The following is a 24,092-nucleotide window of genomic DNA, read 5'->3' as shown; positions in this document are numbered from 1 at the left end:
GATTTAAAAAAAGATTTTAAATTATTTAATGTGTGTGGGATTATGTGCAAAGTGAGTGCAGTGCCTATGGGGCCAGAAGGGGGCATCAGATTCCATGGAGATGAAGTTACAGGTAAACGTGAGCTGCTGCCTGCATGGGTGCTGGGAACTAAACTCAGGTCCTCTGCAAGAGCAGTCTGTGCTCCTAACTATGGCTGTCTCTCCAGCTCCTCTTTCTGATAATTTTTCCACAGTAAGAAAAAAAATCATTTATGAAAATCATAAGCATTACACACAACTCAATCTCTACTCAAACTCAGAGCAAAAACCAAAGAGCTATGCTTAGCCGCTCTCCTCTCCTCCTACAACTAGTAAAGTTTAAATCTGAGAGTTTACAGCAGCTGTTCTCAGTTTTGTTTTTGGTGGTACCAGGGATCAAATTTAGGGTCTGGTGTGTGGTAGACAAGTGCTGTACAGCCCATGAGGCACACCCTCTGCCCTGTGGCTTTCATTTAGCAAGCAGAAAAGGCCGAGGAATTCTATTTTGAGAATATTAAGTAACAGGTAGCAATTAATGAAATGATCTGAACAAGTCTCTTATAAGCTAAAACATTTTCACCTTGATAAAATATTGATCCATAACCAACTCAGTAAGGTTTCCATGAGATTCTTAGATTTTCCAGACTAGTGAACAAAGAGGTGGCCTCCCCAGCCTCCCTTTTCCTGTGAACTTTATCTCACTCATATTCTTGCTAAGCTTCTGCTATGGCTTGCTGCCATGAGGGAAATGCTCTTGTCCAGAAAGGATGCAGGTTGTCTCTGTTAGAACTAGCAGGACCTTGACATGCAAAACCTACATTAAGAACCCAGAGGACAGGTCTCTTAGAGTGGAACATTGAGTGAAAACCACTTTAGTTATGGGCTTTAATGTGAGAATGTATTCTCAGAGCGATGGCACACAAGAACAGACGTTCCACAAATTATGACCAAAAGGCACGGTAGAAAAAGCCCTTTTGGCTAAAGGCAAGAGGAGCATAAATGTTTGCAAAAGGACAGGAGTTGGGAGTAGAGGACTCGACAGGACTCCTGGGCTTCAAGCAGGTTTCTTGGGGTTTCCAAAGCCTTCAGGTCCCTCTCTGTCTGTTCATGCTTGGCTCCTTCTGTTCCTCCATGCTCTGGAGATGAGGGTTTGTAATTTTTCCCGGGGAGGCTAACTCTGCTTACACATACATTCCGAGAAGTGTTCTCTCTGGATTGCCCCCAAGCTTTCAGCTTTCCTTTGTGTGGCTTGTCGTTGTGGGGATGAGACAGCCTTGCTTTGAGATCAATTACTGGTTTCTCAGAGGGTCTGGATGGAGCCTGTGTTGGTTCAGCTGTCAACTTGAATGGTAAGAATCGCAGGAGAAGTCCTCAGGAGTCTGTAACTTGGGTGTCCTGAACAGAGCCTGCCCTTCTGAAAGCACTCCCAGGTAGGGCCGGTCACAGATGGAGACTTTCTGGCTGGAGGCGTGGTCAGTGGACCCTAATGTTCATTATCTTTAGAAGCAGCTGTGAACCCGACATTCATTTTAGTTGTGGAAAGCACAGAGTGAGCATCTGACCCCTTCAGCCACAAAGTACCATGACTTTGAGGGCCATGGGGCTGGCCTTGTGGCAGCTGCGGCCTGTCAGGAGCACAGGACAGTCTTCCTCTCGGTGGAACTGGGGCCACTATCCCTTACTGTCAAGAGGCTTCAGTTCTTTACGTGTTCCACAGTGTAGACATCAACTGATTCCATTTTGTTAAAACGAGCCTCATGAAGCCTAAGTTTGGTGTAGCGGCTGCAATTTTTTTTATTGTTCCCAAGTTTGGAAAGCCCATCTGTGCAGAGAGACCTCTTTGAATCTTAATGTCATTTAATCTCACTTCTTTCTGAGGAAGCTGTGCTTGGGTCTCCTTGGCTCTGGTCTGGCAGAGAAAAAACTCTTGTGGTAGTTCTGAGGACTTGATTTTCCTGCTTTTCTTGACTCTGGAATGTAGTAGGATCACTTCTTTTTACCTCAGAATGATCCTGTGAGTTAGGAATTCCATGGCCTGTCTTGTACTTCCTCATTTTGATGACATGACCAGCTGGTTCCCTCTCAGCTTGCTCCTCCCTGTTAATATCTCAGTCTCCTCGCAGGAGACTGCAGAAGGCTGACTTTCATCCTGTTTTTTTTCTTTCATTGTTTCTGGATTCAGGTGGGCTTTCAGGGCTCTGAACAACTTGTCTGCCCTCAGGTTAGCCTGAGGCCCAGCCTTTGACTAAATTCTGCAGGTCACTGTATTTGAAGGAGTCCAGCTCCTCTGCAGAGGGGGGTTCTGCAATCCCAGTGACACCCAGAAAGCAGCACAGTTCAAAACTAGTGCCACCTGAAGGTTGACAATCCAACATTTATATTCAGTTTAAATGAATACTCCTTTTTCTGATTTCTTTTTCTTTCTTTCTTTCCTTCTTTTTCTTTCTCTCTCTCTCTTTTTCTTTCTTCTTCTCTCTCTCTTTTTCTTTCTTTTTTCAAGACAGAGTTTCTCAGTGTAGTTTTGGTGCCTGACCTGGATCTCGCTCTGTAGACAAGGCTGGCCTTGAACTCACAGAGATCCGCGTGGCTCTGCCTCCTGAGTGCTAGGATTAAAGGCATGTGCCACCACCACCCAGCTTTTTCTGATTTCTTAACATAGGCACATAGAACTATAAACCCCCTTCATAAGACTGCTTTCATTATGTCCTATGGACTTTAGTATGTTGTATTTTCATTTTCATTTGGGTTTAGGTATGTTTTGAGTTCCTTCATGATTTCTTCAATGACTAATTCATTATTCAATAGTATGTTGTTTAATATCCACCAATTAAAGCATATCCTCCAGTTTATTTTGATCTGTTTTATTTCACTGTGATTGATAGAATACGATGGATTATTTCAATTTTGCTACATTTGTTAAGACTTGCTTTATGTCCTAACAGTATAACTGATTTTGGAGAAAGTTCCATGGGCTGCCAAGAACATGTATTTTGAAGTGTTTTGATAGAATGATTGGTAGATGTATATTAAGTCCATTTGCCCTGTGATGTCACTTATTTCAGATGTTTCTCTGGTTTTTGCAGGGAATCGCCTGCTGTGAGAGTGAGCTATTGAAGTTACCCACTATTGTGCTGGAACTAACCTGTGGCTTTATGTCTAGCTGTATTTGTTTAATGAAACCAGATGTCCCTGTGTTTGGTGCTTATGTTTAGAATTGCAATGTCCTCTTGATGGATTGTTCTCCTTGGTCAGTAGAAGGTAACCTTCTTTAACTCTTTTTAAAATTTTTCACTATTATTTATTTTTCCAGACAGGATTTCTCTGTACAGCAGCCCTGGCTGTCCTGGAACTCACTCTGTAGACCAGGCTGGCTCACTCTGCCTCCCAAGTGCTGGAGTTAAAGGTGTGCACCACTACCGCTGGCTTCTCTTATTTGTTTAGACCTGAAGTCTAATTTGTCAGTGATTAAAACAGTGATGCTTGCTTGCTTCCTTCTTCCATTTGTGTGGAGTACCTTTTCCATCCTACCATGCCCAGGTAGTATCTATCTGTCTTTTATGGTGAGATGTGTTTTTTGAAGACAGCAAATAAATATATCCTGATTTTTAATTCAATAGTCTGTCTTTTGATTGGGGAATTGAGACCATTAATAATTTTTTTTATTGAAAGTTGTATATTAAGTCCTGTCATGGCGACTCTGTGGTGTTTGTTTTCCTATTCCTTTCTTGCTTATTCAGATGTTGCTAATTCTTTTCTGTGGCTTCATGTGTGTATTTATTTTTCTCTTCAGTCTGAAGGAGTTCCTCAAGGATCCTTCTGTAGAGATGGCTTTCTTATTTCATGAAGCTGTTTGTGCTCTCCTGGAACTCACTAAGGAGTTTATTTTTATCTTTGATTTCTTTGAGCATGCAATCAGTCTTTTGGATTCTTTGTCTGGGAGTTCATCTAATTCACCCTTGGAGGAGGTCACTGCTGTAGGATGACTAGTAATTTGGGGGAAGTGATGTTGCCTTGGTTTTCATTCATGTTACTTGTGGTTTTGCACTGGGACTTTCATATCTTTTTTTTTTTTTTTTTTTTTTTTTTTTTTTTTTTTTTTTTTTTTTTTTTTTGGTTTTTCAAGACAATTTCTCTGTGTAGCCCTGGCTGTCCTAGAACTCACTCTGTAGACCAGGCTGGCCTCAAACTCAGAGATCTACCTGTCTCTGCCTCCTGAGTGCTGGGATTAAAGGCATGTGCCATCACTGCCTGACTTGAATATTTTGAGTTCAGTCATTGGTTGAGTTTTTTTTTTTAAATATTTATTTTTAAAATCACTTTTATTCTTTCAGAGAGTATTTGTGTTGAATGGGTTGTTCTGGCATGGTCCCCCCAGTACACACCTGCTATTAGACTATTATCTGGAGAAAGTCATTATTAAAGACATGAGCCTGTGGTGAAAGTGCAGTCATAGGCAGTCCCCCGTGAGCACCAACCACTGAGGAAGCAAGGGTCACTGATGGGAGTGTAATAACTGTTAGTGACTTTGGGTTTGGGTGGAAAGGAAAAACCAAACTCAGGGAGAGACTGGTGGCTGGTATTCAGTTGAAGGAAAGGTAGGGGAGGGAACCATGCAAAGAGGGAATGGTTGGGGGCAAAGTGGGGGAGGGGGAAGCCTTGGCTAAAAGTTGGCTGAACAGAGAGGTGTAAAGGTATGCAGTCACATGATGAACGATATCCCTGCTCTCGGGAGACCACAGAGGTCACCACACCCAGACCAACCTGTGTTCTTAGTGAGAGGAAAACAGAAAAGAGGAGGCAGGAATGAAAAGAAGCAATTCGAAAGGGTAGAGAGTGTGAATGCAATTTAGCCTGTATCTTTTAAAAGTGGCAGCCTGACTGCCACTTTGGTGGCCTGCGTAGCTGTTCTGAGTCACCTGCCACTCTCTTGGGCCTTCTCCCTACTATCACGGGTGTGCCCACACTGCTGCGGAGGCCTTTGCTGCCACGTCTGCACCCCACTCAGTTTACTATGTCTTCATGCCCTGCCCGTGTCCACTGGCACCCCACAGCGTGTCACACTAAGTGCTTCTGGAGGGGGGGCACTTCTGTCTCCCCTTGCTGGCTTGCTGTGCATCTGCAATTGCTCGACTTCTCTGCACACAGTCTTTCCAATATCCTTCCATTCCGTGGACCACTGAGACACTTCCTCTGTCTCTATGGTGTAAGCACATTTTTTGTTGCTTTTGTTCTGACTTCTTTGCTGGTTTAGCCTGTCATCTCACCCAGCCAGTTCGACGTTACTGTACTCTGTGTATGCAGTGTGTAATTAAGGGGTACGGGCACATGTGTGTGCATACCTGTAGAGGCCCCACTCGCATGTTGCATGTCTTCAAGTACACTCCTTTATTGTTGAGCAGTGCTTCCCAGTCGAACCCAAGCTCACCAGTCAGCTAGTCTAGCTAGCTGGCTTGCTCCTGGCTACCCCAGCTCCCATCTCTGTTGCCTCAGTGCTAGAACTGCAGGTGGCTGCCATATTTGCCCGGGCTTCATGAGTTCGGGGGACCCAACTCTGATCCTTCTGCTTGCATGGCAAGTGCTTTATCTACTGAGCCACCCCCCCCCAAGACTCCTTCATTTACTTTACTACCCCAGGAAGGATTTGTGTGGTCCAGTGATTTCAGGTTTTGAATGGGAGAATGAATCTGCCCGCTGTGGAGACCCAACCAACCCAGCTATCCATCCAGCTATCTATGGCAGCCCTGCCTTTTCCTTAAAAATACATTTCCTACTCAGAGGGGCTTTGACACAGGGAACCAGAGCATAGGTTAGTCTTTCTAGAACGTTCTGTTGCTATTCCTCCATGTTCAGAGTTCTTCCGGTCCATTCCTGGCTCTTTGCATCCCTCTGGGCTGACAGTGTGCAGGCCTTTGTCCTCTCTGTGCCCAGTGTGGCTTGTCCCCTCCCTTGCCCTGAGTCAGGTCCATCCAGGGTTGCTTCTCCTGCTCACAGTGACCACCTCCCCAGGGATGGAGTGAGGCTGGAAAGGCTCTTTATGGGACCCAATTGGAGCCTGCGGTGCAGATGGGGAGCCCTGGCTCTGGTGTCTGTGGTGCCCAGCCCCACCACTTCCCTCACTGGGAGCCTCTGGCCCATGGCTCAGAAGCTAGTGATGAGTTGCTTGGCAGCAGGGCAACAGATGTTGCCTAGGCCACAGTTGCTAGGCAGCATGGAACTCACCAGCCTTTATGGAGGGCTGTGGGGTCCATGGCCAGGGTGCCTCTACCTGGACATTTCTAGGAACAAAGAATAGGAGGTGCTGTTGGTGGCTTCTGCGTGACTTGTGGGGCGCCATGGCTATGATGATACAGAGTTGCCTCTCTTCTGGTCAGTTGGTGTTCCCTCAGTCAATTGAGAAGTAGCTCATCAGGTCTTCCCCCTCCCCCTCCAGACTCACCTCTTGCAGCTTAGGAATTGAGCAGAATAGAGCCATGCCTCCTCCCTCACCCACATCCCCACATGGCTGTCACCGTCATTAGCCACACTTCATCTAGCCACAGACAGATTCTGGGACAGGGCTGTGGAAAACTCCAGAACCGAGGCTTTTATTACCATCAGAAGGTGCTTGCTCAGCCTGCTGGGAAGAGGCACATTCCAGCTCTGAGGAGACAGATGCCCCTCCCCCCTCCTCCCCTTCCTTCCCCTCCCCCACCCCCACTCCCTCTCTAGAGTAGCATTATAAGGCATTTCACACTTGTTTTCATTTTTTTCTTTTTTAATAAAAAACCAGCCCTGGAGTAGAAAGAAAGGCCTTGCAATTAACTTTCCAGACCAAACTGAAGGAACAGGTTAGAGTCAGAGGGTCTGAGGGTCACATGTTTCATTTCCAAGGTTGGCAGGAGCCACTGGAAGGGGTACAAGGGGAGGGCGGGGCACAGCCAACGGGAGCCAAACTCAGACAGGCACACCCTGTCTTCATCATTTTTCACTTTCACATATCATAGAAATTTAAGCAAAATAGCTATTTTATATATATTTATATATCATATATATAAATTAGGCAAATAAAGATGTCAGGAGTGCTGAGATGAGGCACCCCTGATGCCCAAGGACAAGGCGAGAGGCCAGGTGTCTGGAGCCTGGGTCACCAGCCCAGGCTAAGTGAAGGGTTTGTTCCTTATTGCTGATTTGGGGGCCTGGTTCTTGGCAGGGAGCACCTCCTGGCCCTGCCTTTCAGCCCTTCTCGGCCTTCTGGGGGCTGGGGCACCGTCCCAGCATGGCCAAGGCCTGGCAGGGGCTGCTGCTGTCCGCCTGCTCCGGGGCAGCCTTCAACTGCCTCCCTGCTCACATCGCGGGTCGTCCCTCCAGGGAGCCCCCCCACCTGTGGAGGTCAGGCGGGCTTCCCACGGTCTCTGTGATTTGAACTCCTGGAGCTTGGACAGCCAGATACAGAACCTAGCTGTTAGAAGAGCTCCCCACTCAAAGGGGCCTGGCTTCCTTATGTCTTTAGAAGAGCGTTTCTTGCCAGGACAGTTTGGTGGCAAGAACCGCACACTTGGAAAGCAAGTCTTCTAAGTGATGTGCTAAAAAGTTACTAAACCTCATCGTTAGAAAGAAATGGGAGTTGTTTTTGTTGTTGTTTTGTTTTTGTTTTTTTCTTTTCTTAAAAAAGTCAAAAGAGGCTCCCTAGGAGGGGGTAGTTTCTCCCTGGGTTGGGGTTAGTGACCTGAGCAGCCCATGGCCCAGCCGGCCGGCCTGAGGTGTGGTAACCGGGAACTAGGGTGCCCATGGGGCCCAAGTCAACAATAACGGGCTGGCGACCTGGGGGCTGGAGAAAACCCAGGTCAGCCCTTACCCCTTCTAAGGTGGGAGCCCCCTTTAGGAAAAAGGTGTGTGTGTGTGTGTGTGTGTGCGCGTGTGTGTGCCCGTGTGCACAGGTGTGGTTCAGTACTAAGTTGGGTGCATTAAAGAACAGGCCGAGGGCTGTGCAGGCGCTGTATTTGCCGCAGGAGTGGCTCAGAAGATGTTGGGGCACATGTGCCAGTCCTTCTTCTCCTTGGCCTCCCAGTAGCCGCCCTTGTACATGCAGGCCATCTCCCCGGTCAGCGGGTCCAGCCTCTTCTCGAACCACAGCGGCGCATAGCAGTCTGACTCCTTCTCTGCTTGGCAGGCACAGCGGGTGAGGGGCGCTGCCCGCTGCCCTGGCCATGCCGGGGACTCACCCCCCCCCCCGGGCTCCCCCCACCCCTCCCATCCCGCCGGGGCTCACCCCTCCCCCGCCATGCTCTTGCTCTGGGCTCACCATCCTCGCCGCCGCAGCTCGCCGCGCACGTCTCCAGCCGCCGTCGGCGGGATAGGCGCTGCTTCTCCTCCAGCCGCTGCTTCTCCGTGTTGGCCTCGTCCCAGCGCCCCTTCTCCATCAGTCGCTGGTCCGGCCGCAGGCGGCTGTCGGTGGGCGCTACACCGTCCTCCTGCTCGTTGAGGGTCAGGGCCAGCTCGGAGAAATAGTACATGTTCTCCGCGTTCTCCCTGCAGCGGCGACGCGGTAGTGTGAGCGACCAGGCAGGACCCTTCCCTGGCGGGCTCCTGCTCACCCTTCAGGAGCCCAGCCTGCAAAGCCCAGCAGCTGGGTCGGACGCGCCCTCTATAGCCCTCACCTGGCATGGTCTCACCCACCTGCAACTGCTTCGCTACGTCGGACTTCTCCGGGAATTTGTCTTTTTTTTTTTTTTAATCGGTGTCTGATTTATCAGCATAACGTTTTCTCCTACTATTCTGTTTTTCTGAGCGCTAGGCACAGCCATGTTGGTTGTAGCTCCTTGGCGATTTTCAACATCCAGGTCGAAGCTGCCTGTGTGTTCATTGGTTGGAGAGAAAACTTCGTCCCTCTCTAGAGTTTTCTGCTTTATTACGCACCATATTCCTTACTACTTGGCTGGAGCTGCTGCTTCCGCTTGTTTTCGGCCTCGGGATGGAGGCTTATCTCATTGTTTTTATTCCGTTTTTCTGGTGTGGTCCGCATTTCAAAGCTGCATGTCACTTGGACATCAGCCGAGTTGCAGCACTTACCAACCTTCTTGTAGTCATTCAAGGTGTATTTGCCGGCTTTCATCACAGCTTGTCTGCCTTAGGATTAGTTGGAAGTATAGTTCTTAAACGTATAGCCATGTTTTGTTTGTTTTGTTTTCCTCTACGAAATTGCTCTGGACTCCCCTGGTGCATTTTAGTACTTTGAACTGTGTCCTGTGGTCCACCCTCTGTACAGGTTGCAGATGGCTCTGGACTCCCCTGGTGCATTTTTAGTACTTTGAACTGTGTCCTGTGGTCCACCCTCTGGACAGGTTGCAGATGGCCCTCATGGGTTTGTGCAGCTGGGCGACACAGTGCTCTATGGCTGGCTAGTGATTTCTGTTGTTCAGACTTAGACTCCATGCTGTTGCTATTGTTTTACTTCCCATAACTCAGAGCAGCAAATCAAAATTTCCCTTGCTGGTTGTAACTCGGTCCCTTTCCTTTTCTATTTCGATCACCCTGTGCTATCTGTATCTTGAGGCTGTGTTGTTAGATGCAAGGTCTGTTCAAATTGAAAACTCACTCGCCTGGTGATCGCTGTTGTTAGGTTTTTGCTGTAGTTTGCTGTGACACCCTCCGGCTCTGGTGGGGGATTGTGGGGGAGGTTGGGTGGACTTATCTTTTCACCCTTTTGTTCCTATCTTTATTTTCTTCAAAATAAAAAAAAAGATTTATTTTATGTGTGGAAATTTTGCCATGTGCATGCCTGGTGCTATGAGTCCCTGAAACTGGAGTTATAGGCACTTACGAGCTGCCAGGTGAGGGCTGGGAATTGAACCGGGTCCTCTAGAGAAGCAGCTCTTAACCTAGCTCCCCTTTATTTTCTTATTTAAACATATCTTTTGTAGATTAGCTGGAGTTTTAAAAACTTGTTTCAATCTCATACCTAGACTGGAGCACTTCATGAAATTTCAGACTGCACACTTTTTCGAAATGTCGGCGAGTTTGAAGTATTGTGTAGGCATAATGAGCTATCTTGGGGAATAGGACTTAGTCTAAACAGGCAATGCATGTGTGTTTCAGCTATATCATAAGCACAGCCTAAGGGTGGGTTAACACAGTGTACTTGCACTGTGACCCCTCGAGAGAAGTCTGCTGTGGAATTTCCCACTCAGTGTCAGGTTGGAGAATTCACATGAGGGGTTGGGTTCTGAGACGCTATACTGAGGTGGGCTTTGGCCTTTTCAAAGCCTAGGCCAGGCCCACTCTCTCTTGCTCCCTCTCCCTCTCTCTTTCCCTCTTTCTCCCTCTCTCTTTCTGCTTGCTGCTGCCTGCAGATTGGGATGTAAACTCTCAAATACCACTCCAGCCCCATGCCTGCAGCCATGCTCACCAGCATGACAATAACAGACTGAGCTTCTGAACTGTAAGCCAGCCCCAAGGAAATGCTTTCTTTTATAAACTGTCTCTTCAGAGACGCGTCATGGTGTCTCTTCACAGCAACAGAACAGGAACTAACACAGTCTTACTATGTACCTTCAGCTGGCCAGGAACTTACTGTGTAGACCAGGCTAGCCTTGAACTCAGAGCTCCTCTGCTTCCTGAGTGCTGGGATTAAAGGCTGCACCACAAAGCTCTGTCTTTGTGCTTGACTGTAACCCTGTGCCAAGTACAGGTACTGTGGATGTATTCCTTTTTTTTTTTTTTTTTTTTTTTTTTTTGAGGCAGGGTCTTATGTAGCCTCAAATCTCAAATTCACTGTGTACCAAGTTTGCCATAGACTTCCTATCATCTTGTCCCTACTTCCCAGGTGCTGAAAATGCAGGTGTGCACCACCACACCTGGTGTAAAGGGTCCTTTTGGTCATCTTAATGAACAAAAGTCCTCTGGTAGACTTAAGTGCATCAGCATTGCGTCTCTGTGTGTGTTAAGATACATTGTCATATGGGCTAAAAGACGGTCAAGTTGCCTATAGTTTTACATTCAGAGCGCTACTTACTGCTTAACAGTCAGGCAGACTCAGTCTCCCTGGGAAATGCTGTCTGGAGTTGATTTTTGTTACAGTGCACGGTGTGTGTGTGTGTGTGTGGGAGGGGGGGGGTTGGTTCTTTCCCCGTATGGGATGAAGTCTGTCTGTCCCAGACTCTTGCACTGAGCACTCTCATCCTTCCGCAGGACTTGCTGTGCCTCTGTCATGTTTCAGAGATACATAAACTGATGAGGGCCTTGCCAGGCACGCTGTTCCATTCCACTACAACCTCAAAGTCCCGAGACTCAGTAGGGCAGGTCACCTTTTCTCTGGCCTTCAAAATGTCCTGGGGTCCTTATTGTTTAAAATAAATCGAGGGGCTGGAGCTGTAGTTCAATGGGTAAGAGCACTCAGCACCCACGTGACGGCTCACAACCACCCATAACTCCCCAGTTCCAAGTGATCTGATTCCCTCTTCTGGCCTTTTAGGGCATTGCATACAGGCAGTGCACAGTTATGCATGCAGAATACATCCATATATAAAATAAAAGTAAAAAATTAAATTGAAACACTGACTTCTTTTTTTTCCCTGAGACAGGATTTGTAGCCCAGGCTAGCCTTGAACTGGTGATCCTCCTGCTTTAGGCCATTTTGACTGCAGCATATTCTAGATGGACGTGCTCTTTATCTCTTATCTTGACCACTCTATAGGTTCTTTTGACCCAGAGTCTACATCTCTTTACTTCTAATCTGGGAACTTGTCCCCTGTGCTGGGACTGAACAAGGGCTTGTATACACTAGGCACACTGGGGCTTTGCCACTGAGCTGTGTCTGCATCTTCAGGAAAAAGGTTTAGGTTAATTACCTGTTCTGCCGCCTTCCCATTTGTATTGCTTCCTTACTTCACTCCTGTGAGTCCAGGCAAAGGTGTTAGTGTGGGGGTTAGTGAGGATGGCAGTATCCCCTCCTCTTTCAGTCAGTGGTAATGTGATCTGTCGGCACCTGCAAGATGCCATCTGGCTGTCTTTAGGCTCCTGTTATTGCTGAAGACAATATTGCTGTTGGGGTACAGGATATCAACAAGTAATATCTTCCTAAGAATCTGGCTGCTTGGAGCTAGGCATAGTGGTACATAATTGAAATCCAAGCGCTTGGGAGGTTGAGGCAGGAGGATTACAAATTTGAGGCTTGAGCTACATAGCAAGTCCCAGGCCAACCTGGGCTAAAGAGTGACCTGAAGGGAAAAAACCAAACTACCACTTTAATAGACAGGGAAAGTCCTCTGGTGTTCTCTCTCCAGCAGCACCTGTCTCCTGGGACTCTGGGCTAGGAGCACGCTAGATATGGCTCTCAACCTTGCTGTGGACCTTATGCGGCTGAGGACTGTCCAGGGAGTCTGGGGGTGAATTCTGCACATGCTTTCATGAGTTACCCTGAAACTCCCTCAGGGTGACCAAGGAGTAGGCCTTCCCACTTCAGCTCTCTCTTTTGGCTTCTTGAGACAGGTCCTCACTGTGCAGTTCAGGCCGGCTCACGACACAGCTCAGGCTGGCCCAAACTTGCATCCCTTCCGTCTCCACCTTCTGAGTTGCAGGTGTTTCTCCGTGCCTGGCTCCCAGCTTTTGCATTTATGCCACAACATGTTTCTTCCGACCTGTATCCCAAGGCCACATTTGCTCTACCCAACCTTGCTGTGGATTCTCAGTTTCAGTTATTTTTCCTTTGCAGAATTTTCTCTTTTGTTTTCACTGTACGTTTCCCACCCAGTTTCCTGTGAGTTGTTTTCGAGCTTGTTTTTACTTCTGTGGCATTGCAGGGAAGGAGTCTACCCTGTCACTTTGTTCAAAGTGTCTACACAGCATTTGCTGCCACTGGCTAGCTTTAGGCCACGGACCGCCGGGCAGCCCCTTCTGCACTGGGATGTTGGCCTCCTGGCCCTGCTCTCTGCTAGACTCAATTCCCCAGACCCCTGTGCTCCCGGCCAGGTGGGGCAGGGGTGGCCCTATGCCTGTCTCCTCCTTGCCCTCTTTTCTCTGCCTCTCTTGGTCCCCATTTCCCCAGAGCTGGCACTCCGGCTTGACTCACGGCAGTGGGTATTTCCTCCATAGCAGCTTGGCAGGCAGCGTCTGGTAGACGGTTTTTTGCTTTCCATCAGAGCTGGGGCTGCTGTGCACGATCTTAGAGTACTCCATCTGCTCGTCCCAGGAGCCTGACAGCACATAGTGGGCCTTGCCATTACCATCACTCACCACTCCAGTCACCTGCGAACATTGGCAGGACACATAAGCACCCAGTCTGCTCTGGGACCACTGGGGTTCCAGGCTGTGGTCCTAGTTACCTTTCGGGCTGCTTCTTTGGAGAAGTAGCTGTAGGGCACGAACTTCAGCTGGCACCGGTCCTTGGTCTTATGGTTCACAATCTCAATGTCCCCTGACTAGAGAGAGCAGGTGATGGTCAGTGACCAGCCCCTAAGCCAGAGACCCCACCTCCCCAAGCGCCCACTGACCTGGTCAATCCAGAGCTTGCCCACGATGATGTTGTGCACAGTCGAGGTACTCTTCCTCCACACGTAGTGATTGCCACTGGCCTGGAATTCTAAGTGGATGGCACCTGGAGGCCAGATAGGTCAGAGGTCATGGGTTCCTCATCGGTCTCTGGCCAGACCACCCACCGGCCCAGGGTCAAGAACACAGGAATATCTGTGACGCTTGGAGGGGATGGGGTATAGGTTAGGAGATGGGTGGGCAGTGGATGTGGGCAGTGCAGCCTCCCCGGGGGGCCACACCTGGCCTTTAGATATGCAAAGCCCTCCCTCTGAACCTGACCATCTTCCCGTCTTGGGAACCCGGAGCCCGAGCTCACCAAGTGGCATGATGGAGATGTATTTCCCCCGGAACTTGCTGGCGATGGTGATCTCCTGCCACAGGCTCCAGCCATGCTTAGAGAAGACGTGGTGGGCAGCAGATGGGGGGTGGTGGCTCACCTGGGACCAGACCAGCGGGTGTGAGCACAGCTAGACGCAGACTCAGCCAGGGGAGGACGGCCTACCCTATGTTCAGGACGCCTGGCTCCATCCTGTGTATCCCAGGAGTGGGCCCAGGCCACTGTTCCTCTTAGTGACCCTGATCCCAAGGCAGGTCCCCAGGGAGCACAGTATCCCTAGCAGAAGAGCAGCCTGGCAGTGTCCATCCTGGGCTTGCCCAGCCCATGGAGTGTGGCACGACTGAGAAGCCCTGCCTGGGCCCTTGGGAAACAGTGGGGCAGGGGAAGCAGAGTTTGTGTCCAGGAAGTAGAAGGTGTTGCATTACTGAGGTTTCTGTGCCCGCCTCACTTAACCCTCCTAGGTGTGGCAATCTGAAGGAGAATGCCCCCCATAGGCTCCTGTGTTTGAACACCTAGAACTGTTTGGGAAGGATTAGGAAGTGAGGCCTTATTCAAGGAAGTGTGTCACTGGGGGTGGACTTTGAGGTTGAAAGAGCCCATGCCACTGCTGGTTAGTTCTCTCTCTCTCTCTCTGACCCATGCTGGGGATCAAGATGTAAGCTCTCAGCTGCTGCTCTGGTCCCCTGTCTCCCTGCCCTTACTCCAGCACCATAAGTTCTAGCCCTCTATTGTATAAACTCTAATCTGTAACTGTATGCCAAATTAAACTTTCTCTTCATGGTGTTGTATCACAGCAATAGAAGAGTAACTAAGATGCCATCCATGTATTTGGCAGGGGCACATAGTTCAGGCTGGCCCCAAACAGCTACACAGGTTGGGGACAGACTGGCAGAACCATATTAGCTGAGGGGAAGAATTGGGTCCAACTTCAGAGTGGGAGTCACATTAGTGTCTTGCCATGGGCCTTGTGTGCCCCCTACATACACCAGGGCCCCCAGTACCACAGAACACCCCTGACTGCTACCCCACCCCCAGGGCACCTGTCTGCTGGCTCTGTCCCTACATAGAGTGGCAGTGCCATTGACTCCTCATGGTGGCCCCTCCCAATTCCACAACTGCCAGGCTCTGCCTGGCCCAGCCTCCTTGCTCTTCAGGGTGCCTCACGCAGTCTCCAGGTCTATCTCTGTCCCTAGATTCCACTCAGGGACTCAGTGAGCCCAGTGCTCCCCCATGGTTATTGTTTCTGTTTCCACCAATGGTACTTTATGCCTCCTGTGGATTGGAAGTAGAGAGACACAGCCTGCCTGCTGCCCTCAAGGATGGAGGTGCTGCTGTCCGTGAGTGCCGCTGTTCCCCATGATGGGGGTTTACACATTCAAGTAGAGCAAGCCTTGTGAGCAAGTGCAGGGACTGAGCCCAGGTGGAGGCCCTGGTGCCTGTGACATTTCCACTTCCGTTTCAGGACCCCTCTTCATCCCCGCTGCTCATACTCAGGCAATGGACTCTCCACTGCCCCCTCATGCTCTTCATGGCTGCCTCAGCAAATGCCGTCTCTTCCTTTCAAAGTGCAGCCAGCATTTGGTTTCCCAGCCTCGTTCACACTCTCCCAGATCTCCGGGGCAGAGCAAGCCCCAGTCAGCACGGGTGGTACAGATGCCTGCCCGGCTGCTCCCTATCCACTCCTCTCTCTTTCCCATCAGTCCTCCTCCTTTCTAGACTGCTTTCCTGACCTCCCTGCCGAAGCAGCCATAAGAAAGTGCCACTTGTGACAAGAGCCCTGTGTCGTCCTGTCCCAGCTGGGCCCTCGGTGTCTGACCACGTCCGACACCTCCAGGGCACTCGCCACTGGCTGGATGAAGAAAGGTGGCGTCCAAACCAAGGACTTTGAGAGCACCAAACCCCACATCTCAAGGGTTGGCACATTTTCTGATTCCTGTTTCAAACTCAGCCACTGAATCCTGTGCTGGTTACTGAGGTCACCTTACAGGTCCTTACAGGGCCCCGGGGTGTCTCTAAACTGGTTACTGAGGTCGCCTCTCACAGGTCCTTACAGGGCCCCGGGGTGTCTCTAAACTGGCAGCCACTCAGGCTAATCGTGGAGCCAGAGCAGCGCGGCAGCACTGGCCCTGCGCACAAGGACACCCTGGTTCAGCATCCTGTGTAGAGCTGACTTATCTTCATGGAGAAGTGGTACAACTGACCAGGGAAGCGTCCCTCCCAGCGTGCATGTCCCAGGCTGCAGCCTGTCACTTTTCAGCGCCGTGCTGACCTGTGTGCTCTAGCCTGGACTCCCCGGGGACCCCTCTAGAGGACCCTCTACTTTGGCCCCGTTCCCTGGCTCCCTGCCAGCACCAGACCGGGCTCTGTCACACCCCGCTCTCCTCCCTCGCCCCTCCCTATATCTAGGAGACTGTGGACCTGGCCTTGCCAGGAGGGGCCGGCTGCCCAGGTAGACATGAACTACAGGCTCTCTTCAGGTCCCAGGCCAGGCCTTACCTGCTCACAGAGGGAGCGCAGGCCCATGTCCTCCAGGCGGTCCAACTCAAAGGTCTCCCCCAGCATAGGATTGAAGGGCTTGGCGATGCGGTGCACCGTGGTGGAGTAGGAGGAGACGGAGAAGGCAGCAACCAGGCACATCTGCTCCACCGAGCTAGTGCAGTGCACCGCCTTGTCCAGTAGGTGGTGGTACTCCAGGTCCTCGGTGAGTCGCTGGAGCATGGACAAGGGCTCATTGAAGTTCACCTGCGGGTGTGGCAGGGAGGAGGCCGTCAGAGCCCCCTGCCTTTCTCAAACGCCGAGGGACATCCCTGCTCTGGTGGCACCTTCACAGTGAGGTTCCATGTCCAGCACGTCCTGCCTTCGATTTCCCCTCAGCACGTGTCACTTGCTGACAATGCCACTTGGTGCCACCCTGATTGATGATGGGCACTGTCCCTCTTCTCTCACGAGGATGCCTACTCCACAGAAGCCGTGGCAGCAGGCCACCATGTGACCAGAGCTGGCCCACCAGGCTCAAAGCCAGAAACAGTGGGTCAGGGCTCCACAGATGGGGGATGCAGATCCTCCTGGTTTGGAACCACGGACTAGGTGTTGTGTCAAGAACTCCTGTGCTGTGCAGGATGAGTGGGAATCGGCTCCATTAGCCTCAGACAAGTCAGGGTTAGGCTCCCCTAGAAGGGGAGCCTTTCCTGATAACATTGTCCCACTCTACCCTCCAGATTCATAGTGCGTGTGCGTGCGTGCGTGCGTGCGTGCGTGCATGCGTGCACATGTGTACTGTGGTTCAGCTGGGCAGTGTTGACACAGAGACCAGAGATATGAAAGGACTCATGTGTCGCCCAGTAAAACTGGCTAGCCAGGAGCCCCAAGCTCTTCGGCGGTGGAGATGACGCTACAGCCTAGTCCACAGGGACGCCAGATGCCCTTGGAAGGCTCTATGACCTTGCTGAGTCTCCATTTGCCAAGAGTGCCCCAGGGACAGCCTCTGGCAGGAAGGACGGCCTCTTCACCCCCAAAGCCTACTTATCTCTGCCACCCCCATCTACCACGCGAGGACAGTGGGGATGCTATGGGTCTTCCTGGGGTCCCCCAGCTATAATCACACAGAGCTCTCTGTCTTGGCTCCTTCCTTCGCAGTCTGAAGGTCCCTGTTCTCTGTGGGATCATCTAAGGAACACAAAGAATCAACCCCTCAGGTATCATGGAAAAAACAACACCCCAGAGTCTCATGTGCCACATCCCAGGAGCCCCCGTGATTCCTGCCCAGAGGTGCCTACTGGCATGGGGATCCGGGAGAGCTCTCGGCCGATGCAGTTCTTCATGATGCTCCAGAGGTTAAGGCTGTAGTTGGGCTTATCGGGGATGCGGGCCCGCCGTTTAACTTTGCATGAATCCTTGGGCACAAAGGAGGCACCATCTAACACCTGCTGGAGAACCAGGCATACCGTCAGCAGACCACCCCCAAGCCAAGTCCATGCACTTGCTCCTGACCCTCCAAGAACCGGGGGAAAAGCCATATACTGCTACACTGCCTGGAGATAAGGGCAGAGGCCACCTCTGCCTGCCACATGGGAGGCAGGTCTAGGACTCAAAGGTGGTCCTAAGCTCGTAGTGCTGACACCTCCCCAACCCTGGAACTGAAGTGCCTGGCCACCTCTTGGCTTTTGTGTGCTCCCACCTCACGTACATTATCTGCTGGGGTCCAGTCCACAGAGGTTGACCCAGTTCCACCCTCGGCTTTTCTGCAGGAAAGGAAGGGGAAGCAAGTTAAGGACAAATTCTGATATCCATCTCTAACCCTGCCTACCTTCTATCTAGACAGCGCTGAGGTATGAGGGTGGCCCAGAGGCATCTTTACCCAAGGGACTATGTCTGGCTGAGGGACCCAGGTAGTCATCTGGAGAGGCCCTACCCACCATGGTTGCTCACAGCATTGAAGTTCCATTCATTAGTACTTGCTGCCCCCTTGTACCCAGGACCAAGAAGAGGGCAACTGGTAAGTACCGTGTCTGGAAGAGCCTGGTAGAAGCCCCATGGGCCCCTTTGTCCCACAGATATAAAGTGTGTCTTTATCTGCTTCCCACACTGGGGGTCCTCAAGTGCTGGGTCTGATGCACACCTGCTCTGACACGTGTGGGATAGATTGCCACAGCAGCAGGGACGCCAAGGCTGAGGGCCCAGGCTCTAGAAGCCTATTGGCGGGCAGTGTGGGTCAGCCAGGTTGAGCTAGGCCTAGGGCCTCAGGAGACAGGCAGGAAGACCAGGGGATCGTAGGGAGCCCAGACCCCTCAGGGTGATGAGAGCAGGATGACCCTGGTTGCAGAACCATAAGAATCGATGCTGTTGGTGGTGGGTGGATGGGAGTTCAGATGGCCAAACTATGCTAGCCTTGGGTTAAAATGAGATACTGAGATACTGTCTTTACCTTTTTAAGATAGGAACTTGTTATGTAGCCCTGGCTAGCCTGGAGCTCACAATGTAGACCTGGCTGGCCTTGAACTCACAGAGATCTGCCTGCCTCTGCCTACAGAGTGCTGGGATTAAAGGGGTATGCCACCATATCTCACTTTTTTTCTCTCTCTAAATTTAATGTTCCTGGGAAATAGAGTTTCTGAGCTGAAAGCACACTGGTGCTTGGACAGCCCTTTCCCCAGAAGACATCAGGACAAGGAAGTGATGGAGCATGCTGGTCCACGGAGCCCTCAGCAACAGAACAAGAAAGAATGGCTGGGACCTGTCACCAACCTGGCCCCCTGAGCACAGCTCCTGTCTAGCCTATCTGCTTCCCATTTTCCTTCTCAGCTGTTTGTCTGTGCTAGCCACACCGTGGGCCTTCCCTATGCACCCGAGCGTCTGACTCCCTCACCGGTCACTACTCTATGTTAACCAGTGAATCCTGAAAAAGCCCAAATGAGCAGCCTTTTATGAAACAGGTTTGTCAATAGAAAACAAGACTGGGCATCTTGTCTGTTCCCAAATGATGATGCTGGAGAGGGTGATGGGTGCCTGTGCTGTTCTCAGAGCTGGGGTTTGCTGGATCTTTCCTTCCCCACTTTTCTCCCTCCAGGCTGGAAGTGATCCAGCCAGTGCCCCTTTTAACTTCCAGGTGCAAACCATTCAGGTATTTTTTTTTAATGTAACAAAGAAAAGAACATAAGCAATACTATCTTGCCTGAGATTGAAAGACTACCCCAAATGTCCAGCTGGTCAAAAAGCCAGGTGTAGCCCAAGAACCAGTCAGAGACACTGCCCCAGGGAGGGGGAGATCCCCTGGGCTAGAGCGGCCATCTCTGCTCACGGTGCATCCTACCTGTCTTCCTTGGACTCGGTGATTACAGTGATGAAAGATGCAGAGTCCTCCATGGCATCGAAGTACTCAGTATCTTCATCTTCTTCACTGTTCTCTCCTTTGGAGGTCAGGAAGCTTCCTAGACACGCAGAGATGCTCCGTTTACAGCCTCATCCTGACGCCGTCCCCTCTACCCCACTGGCTTTACCTGCCCAGCTTCAGACACCCCCGACCCCGATCACCCTGCACTGTGTCCACCCTTCTTGCTTTGCTGGGATAGGGCATTTTCCTCCCAACTCACCACTGCTCAGACACTGCCTTCCAGAAGCTTCCTGGTTTGTCCGTGTTTGCCTAGCCTGCCTGCCTGCAGCCCAGCTTTCCTGCCCAGGGCAGCTGTGATGCCCCCTAGCCTGATGTTAGGCAGGAGCCACCTGACACACGGGCAACCCCTGCCTCAGAGAGAACAGCTGGGCTCACTGAACATTTGGGACATGGTGGGTGGGGGCTGTTGCTAGTTGGTGGCAGGTATGGGGCATACAGCGCCACAGCCCACAGTCTGTACTCTTCGGACAAGCTCGCATGGCACGAGGTCACTTTAAGGGGCAGGTCTATGGGCCTTAGAGGGCCGCCCGCCCACCCACCAGCCTCGCCTTCCCACGCACCCTCACTGAGGCTCTTGCTGGGGTCCACTGGCCCGCCGGGGGTGTTGCAAACGGCTCTCTCAAGGCTGTTGTGCTGTTTGGCGAGCTGCTCAATGGTCTCCTCCAGGTGGGCGCGCTGCTCCTGCTCATAATTCAGAGCCTTCTGCCATCTCCGGCTGTGAATCTCCGCTAGTTCCAGAAAGTCCTTGCAGGCCTGGGAAGGATCAACCGCCATGTAAGCCGCAGACTGTGGCCTGGTCAGCTTACCTCAGCCAGGTTCCATTCGGAGCATGCCCAACCTCCAGTTACTGTCTTCCCCTATTGCTCATCACGGCTAGGACCTCAGCTGTCTGCTGGAACATCCTTACCGGGTGCAAGGTCCCTGGTGGGATCCAAGGCAGCCTTAATCTTTCCAGCATTCCCTGGCTTTGGTCAAGAAGGACAGTAAGCCACAAACTTCCTGGCTCAGAGGCTAACAAGCCTTGTTTGAAAAGAACCAAGACTGGCTGGGCATGGTGGCGCAGGCCTGTAATTCCATCCACACAGGAGGCGGAGGCAGGGTGGTTAAGTTCAAGGCCAGCCTGAGCTATAGAGTGAGTTCAGGGCCAGCTGGGTGACTTAGTGAGATTCTGTCTCAAAATAAAAAGTAGAAAGTAGGGCTGGGACTATAGCTTAGTGCTGGAGGCCCTAGGTTCACTCTGCAGTGGCAGACCCCATGGAGAAAGGGGGTGTGGCTAAGACTGGAACTTTCCACCAAGTCACTTTATCATTCCTATCACATAATTCTGCCTTTTCTTTACTTTTTTTTTTAAGCACAGGGGTGGGGTGGGGTGGGATGGGGTGTGTGTTTTGAGACAGTCTCACTATGTAGCTGAGACTAGCCGGGAACTTACTACATAGCCCAGGATGAGCCAGAGCTCACAATCATCTCGACTCTGCTTCCTATGTGTCCTGGGATGACAGGTGTGGGCCACTATGTTCCGCCATTAACACTTTTTGTTCTGGCTTCATTTCTGGTGCTGTGACAAAATGCTCCTCATGCCCTGCCCCACAAAAAAAGAGGGCTTTATTTGGCTTACAACTCCAGGTTACGATTTATCCTGGCACAGAAGTCACAGTGGTGGGTCTTCAAGAAGCTGGTCATACATCCACAGTAAGAGCAGAAAGAAGTAAGTGCATGTACGCAGTTCCTTCCCTCCTGGAATGTGGAGGCTAACATGGAGTTGTGACTGCAAACCACCCATGCAGTACAGTGTGACACCAACCGCAACCTGAAGAGGGCAGCTTCCTCTGAGATAAAACCTTTCATCTTGGAAGGAAGCTCATTAAGACACAGGATGTTCATAAGGGGGTAGAACAAACACTCCAACCTAGAGAGACTCCCCTTAAGCTCAGGAAGTAAGCAACTCAGAGGATTCAGGAAGTCCCTGAAACTGAGCAGATTCACTAGGCTCTTCCTTCCCAAGCATAAATAAGCAGTGAGGACTGCGAGAGATGCTCTTCAGATAAGTCTAGATGTCTGGAAGAGACAGAGGTCAACCAAACTGCCTGGAAAGGACAGGTCTACCTGTTGAGCTTTCGTGAGCTCTCACCCATGCTGGTGTGGACTTTTGATGATGTACTATCTTGGAATCATTTCTGCTCCTGTAAGTAACCGTTGAACCCACATTCCTGTAACTACCTCAATAAAATACACTGGCTCACACACACACACACACAAAAATGCCTGTACGGCTGCTTGCTTACTTGGTTCTTACAGTTCAGGGATCCTTGTCTAGAGAATGGTGCTGCCCACACTGGACTGGGATCTCCCCATATCAACTAACTCAAGACAATCCCCCACAGACATGCCCACAGGCCAACCTAGCACAGGCATTGAGACTTTCTTCTCGGCTGATTCTAGCTTGTGTCAAGTTGACAAACAATCTGTCATCATACTGCTTGTAAGTTTGGTCAAGTCTGTGGCCTGTTATGCTATCCAGATTCTTTTTACATCCATGGGTGGTTCTACTATATCCTTATGCAGAAGGGTTGGCTCATCAGCTCTGTTCTCAGCTACCCCTGGAGAGGGTGGCCTGAGGTAGGGACCACCAGGCTTGCCCTTTCCTGGCACCTTTAACCCAGCAGAGGGCATGGCTCCTGGGCCCCACAAGCCTGAGTGTTCTCAGTTGTCACTTTCCAAGCGCTGCTTCCCCACCCTCGATGCACTAAGCCACCAGCCCACTGGGCATCATGTGTGTTGCACACCGTCCATGGGACATGGGAGCAGTGCCGTGCCATTTCAAAGGTCTGTCTGGAAGGACACTGAGGGTGCACTCTCTAGATATGACCTTGTAGGCCACCAGCTGCATCTGCCCAAGCACCTAGTGCTCATGCCCTCAATCCCTGGGCTTCTCAAACCTTCCCTCCAGCTCAGCCCAGAAAACCACCTAACTCCTGCTAAGTCCAGCTGCTGGCTTCTGTGTAGTCGCATGTAATGAGTTTATTTCTGTCTATACTAACACTCTTCCCATGGGATTCCTAGATGGCAGTGAATGTTGTAGAATACATGCCAGCCTCCCCCCCAGACACAGACACACACAGACACAGACAGACAGACAGACACACACACACACACACACACACCACCACCACCACCATTTTCCAGGCTCTTCCTAGTGTGTGGGAATCCTGGCAGCTCTGCAGAAGGCCTCTGGCCGGCCCTTGCTCCGCAATGTCCCGTTCCTTCACTCTCTACCACCCTCTAGAGCTCCCGAGTCACATCAGTGAGCATCAACACGGAGCAGCATTTGTTCTCTTTCACATAACTCACAAGATTTCAAACCAGACCCAGGAAGGAGGCACAGGACAAGCATCATATGGTAGCTCAAGGTCATGGCAATAAATCCCATAAGCTCACATCACAGGCCATGAGGTGTGGGCTTCCTAGAAAACAAAAGCAGGCGTCCTCCCCACCCATCTCCTGGGCTGTACTTTCTCCAGTCCTCATGTGCCTCTCCACATAGCCTTTCTGCCCGCCATCAGCTCCCACCGGTTTATTCCCAAGAGTTCCTGACTTGGTAGACCTTCCTCATCTTAGAGATGGACAGGGCATGCTCACAAAGCACTGAGGTAGCCATCTTTCTAGCATGCCCAAGTCAGGGGGGCTTGTCTGCAGCCATAGGGTGGTGTGTGCAGGGCTGGGGTCTGAGTCCTTGTATGTCACCTACGTGATTTCCAGGGTACTGAAACTGCTGCTAGCTTATGCTGTGGAGCTGGATCTTTACTGCTGTCCCCAAGCCTCTTGATGGCACAGACCATGTGGTCTTCCAAGGGTGGAACGGAGCCTGGGGGAGATGCTCACTAACAAGGATGTTGGAAGTAACCTTCTTTAAGCGGCAGGTCCCAGCCCTGACCTCAGAGAGAGGGGCTGCCTCAACAAGGCATCAGATTGCTTGGACATACCCTGGCTATGTGTGACCTCCGTCTTCCTTGAAGTTACCACAGGGACCATGGGTGCAGAAGGATGGGGAGACAGGAAGTTGGACACCCCACAGACAGCTGGGCCTCCTTTGAACCACATGTGGTTAGAATGAGAACATGCAGATCCCAGAGTGTCACAGTTGATCCCGTCCCACACCAAATCAAGGAGCTCACCAAGGTGCGCCAAGGTGGACCAAGGTAGACCAAGGGCTGGTGCTATTGCACTGGTAGGGCTCCTGGCCACAGCCGGGCTGCCCTGGTTGGCTGTGGACTTCGGATGTCCATCTTCCCCCGTCCCCCAGTCCCAACACACCTACCTGGTATCCACCCCCAACAACCA

At 51.1% G+C, this 24,092-nt stretch overlaps 1 protein-coding gene and 1 pseudogene across 6 annotated transcripts in view; both read right to left on the bottom strand.

The window, feature by feature from the left end:
• Positions 1 to 1,501: 1,501 nt before the first annotated feature.
• Positions 1,502 to 2,394, bottom strand: LOC114694104 (annotated as a pseudogene).
• Positions 2,395 to 6,754: 4,360 nt separating this feature from the next.
• The window catches only part of Osbp2 (oxysterol binding protein 2), a 160,541-nt gene continuing 143,203 nt past the window's right edge, over positions 6,755 to 24,092 (bottom strand). For 3 of the 6 annotated variants that reach the window (XM_028870681.2, XM_037208133.1, XM_028870684.2), the window contains 11 exons: positions 20,312 to 20,504; positions 19,671 to 19,788; positions 18,039 to 18,102; positions 17,638 to 17,787; positions 16,358 to 16,603; positions 13,841 to 13,961; positions 13,485 to 13,588; positions 13,317 to 13,412; positions 13,064 to 13,239; positions 8,300 to 8,526; positions 6,755 to 8,156 (listed from right to left, as the gene is read on the bottom strand). In XM_028870681.2, coding sequence (XP_028726514.1) covers positions 8,014 to 8,156; positions 8,300 to 8,526; positions 13,064 to 13,239; positions 13,317 to 13,412; positions 13,485 to 13,588; positions 13,841 to 13,961; positions 16,358 to 16,603; positions 17,638 to 17,787; positions 18,039 to 18,102; positions 19,671 to 19,788; positions 20,312 to 20,504 — 1,638 coding nt within the window. In that variant the 3' untranslated portion in view covers positions 6,755 to 8,013. The remainder of the gene's footprint in view (positions 8,157 to 8,299; positions 8,527 to 13,063; positions 13,240 to 13,316; positions 13,413 to 13,484; positions 13,589 to 13,840; positions 13,962 to 16,357; positions 16,604 to 17,637; positions 17,788 to 18,038; positions 18,103 to 19,670; positions 19,789 to 20,311; positions 20,505 to 24,092) is intronic. The other 3 variants (XM_037208132.1, XM_028870682.2, XM_028870683.2) reach the window with 3 other exon arrangements.

Source organism: Peromyscus leucopus, chromosome 7, assembly GCF_004664715.2.
Source record: "Peromyscus leucopus breed LL Stock chromosome 7, UCI_PerLeu_2.1, whole genome shotgun sequence".
Classification (NCBI taxonomy): Eukaryota; Metazoa; Chordata; class Mammalia; order Rodentia; family Cricetidae; genus Peromyscus; species Peromyscus leucopus.
The sequence above is the reverse complement of the archived record's forward strand: the minus strand, read 5'-3'. Positions and strand labels throughout refer to the sequence as shown.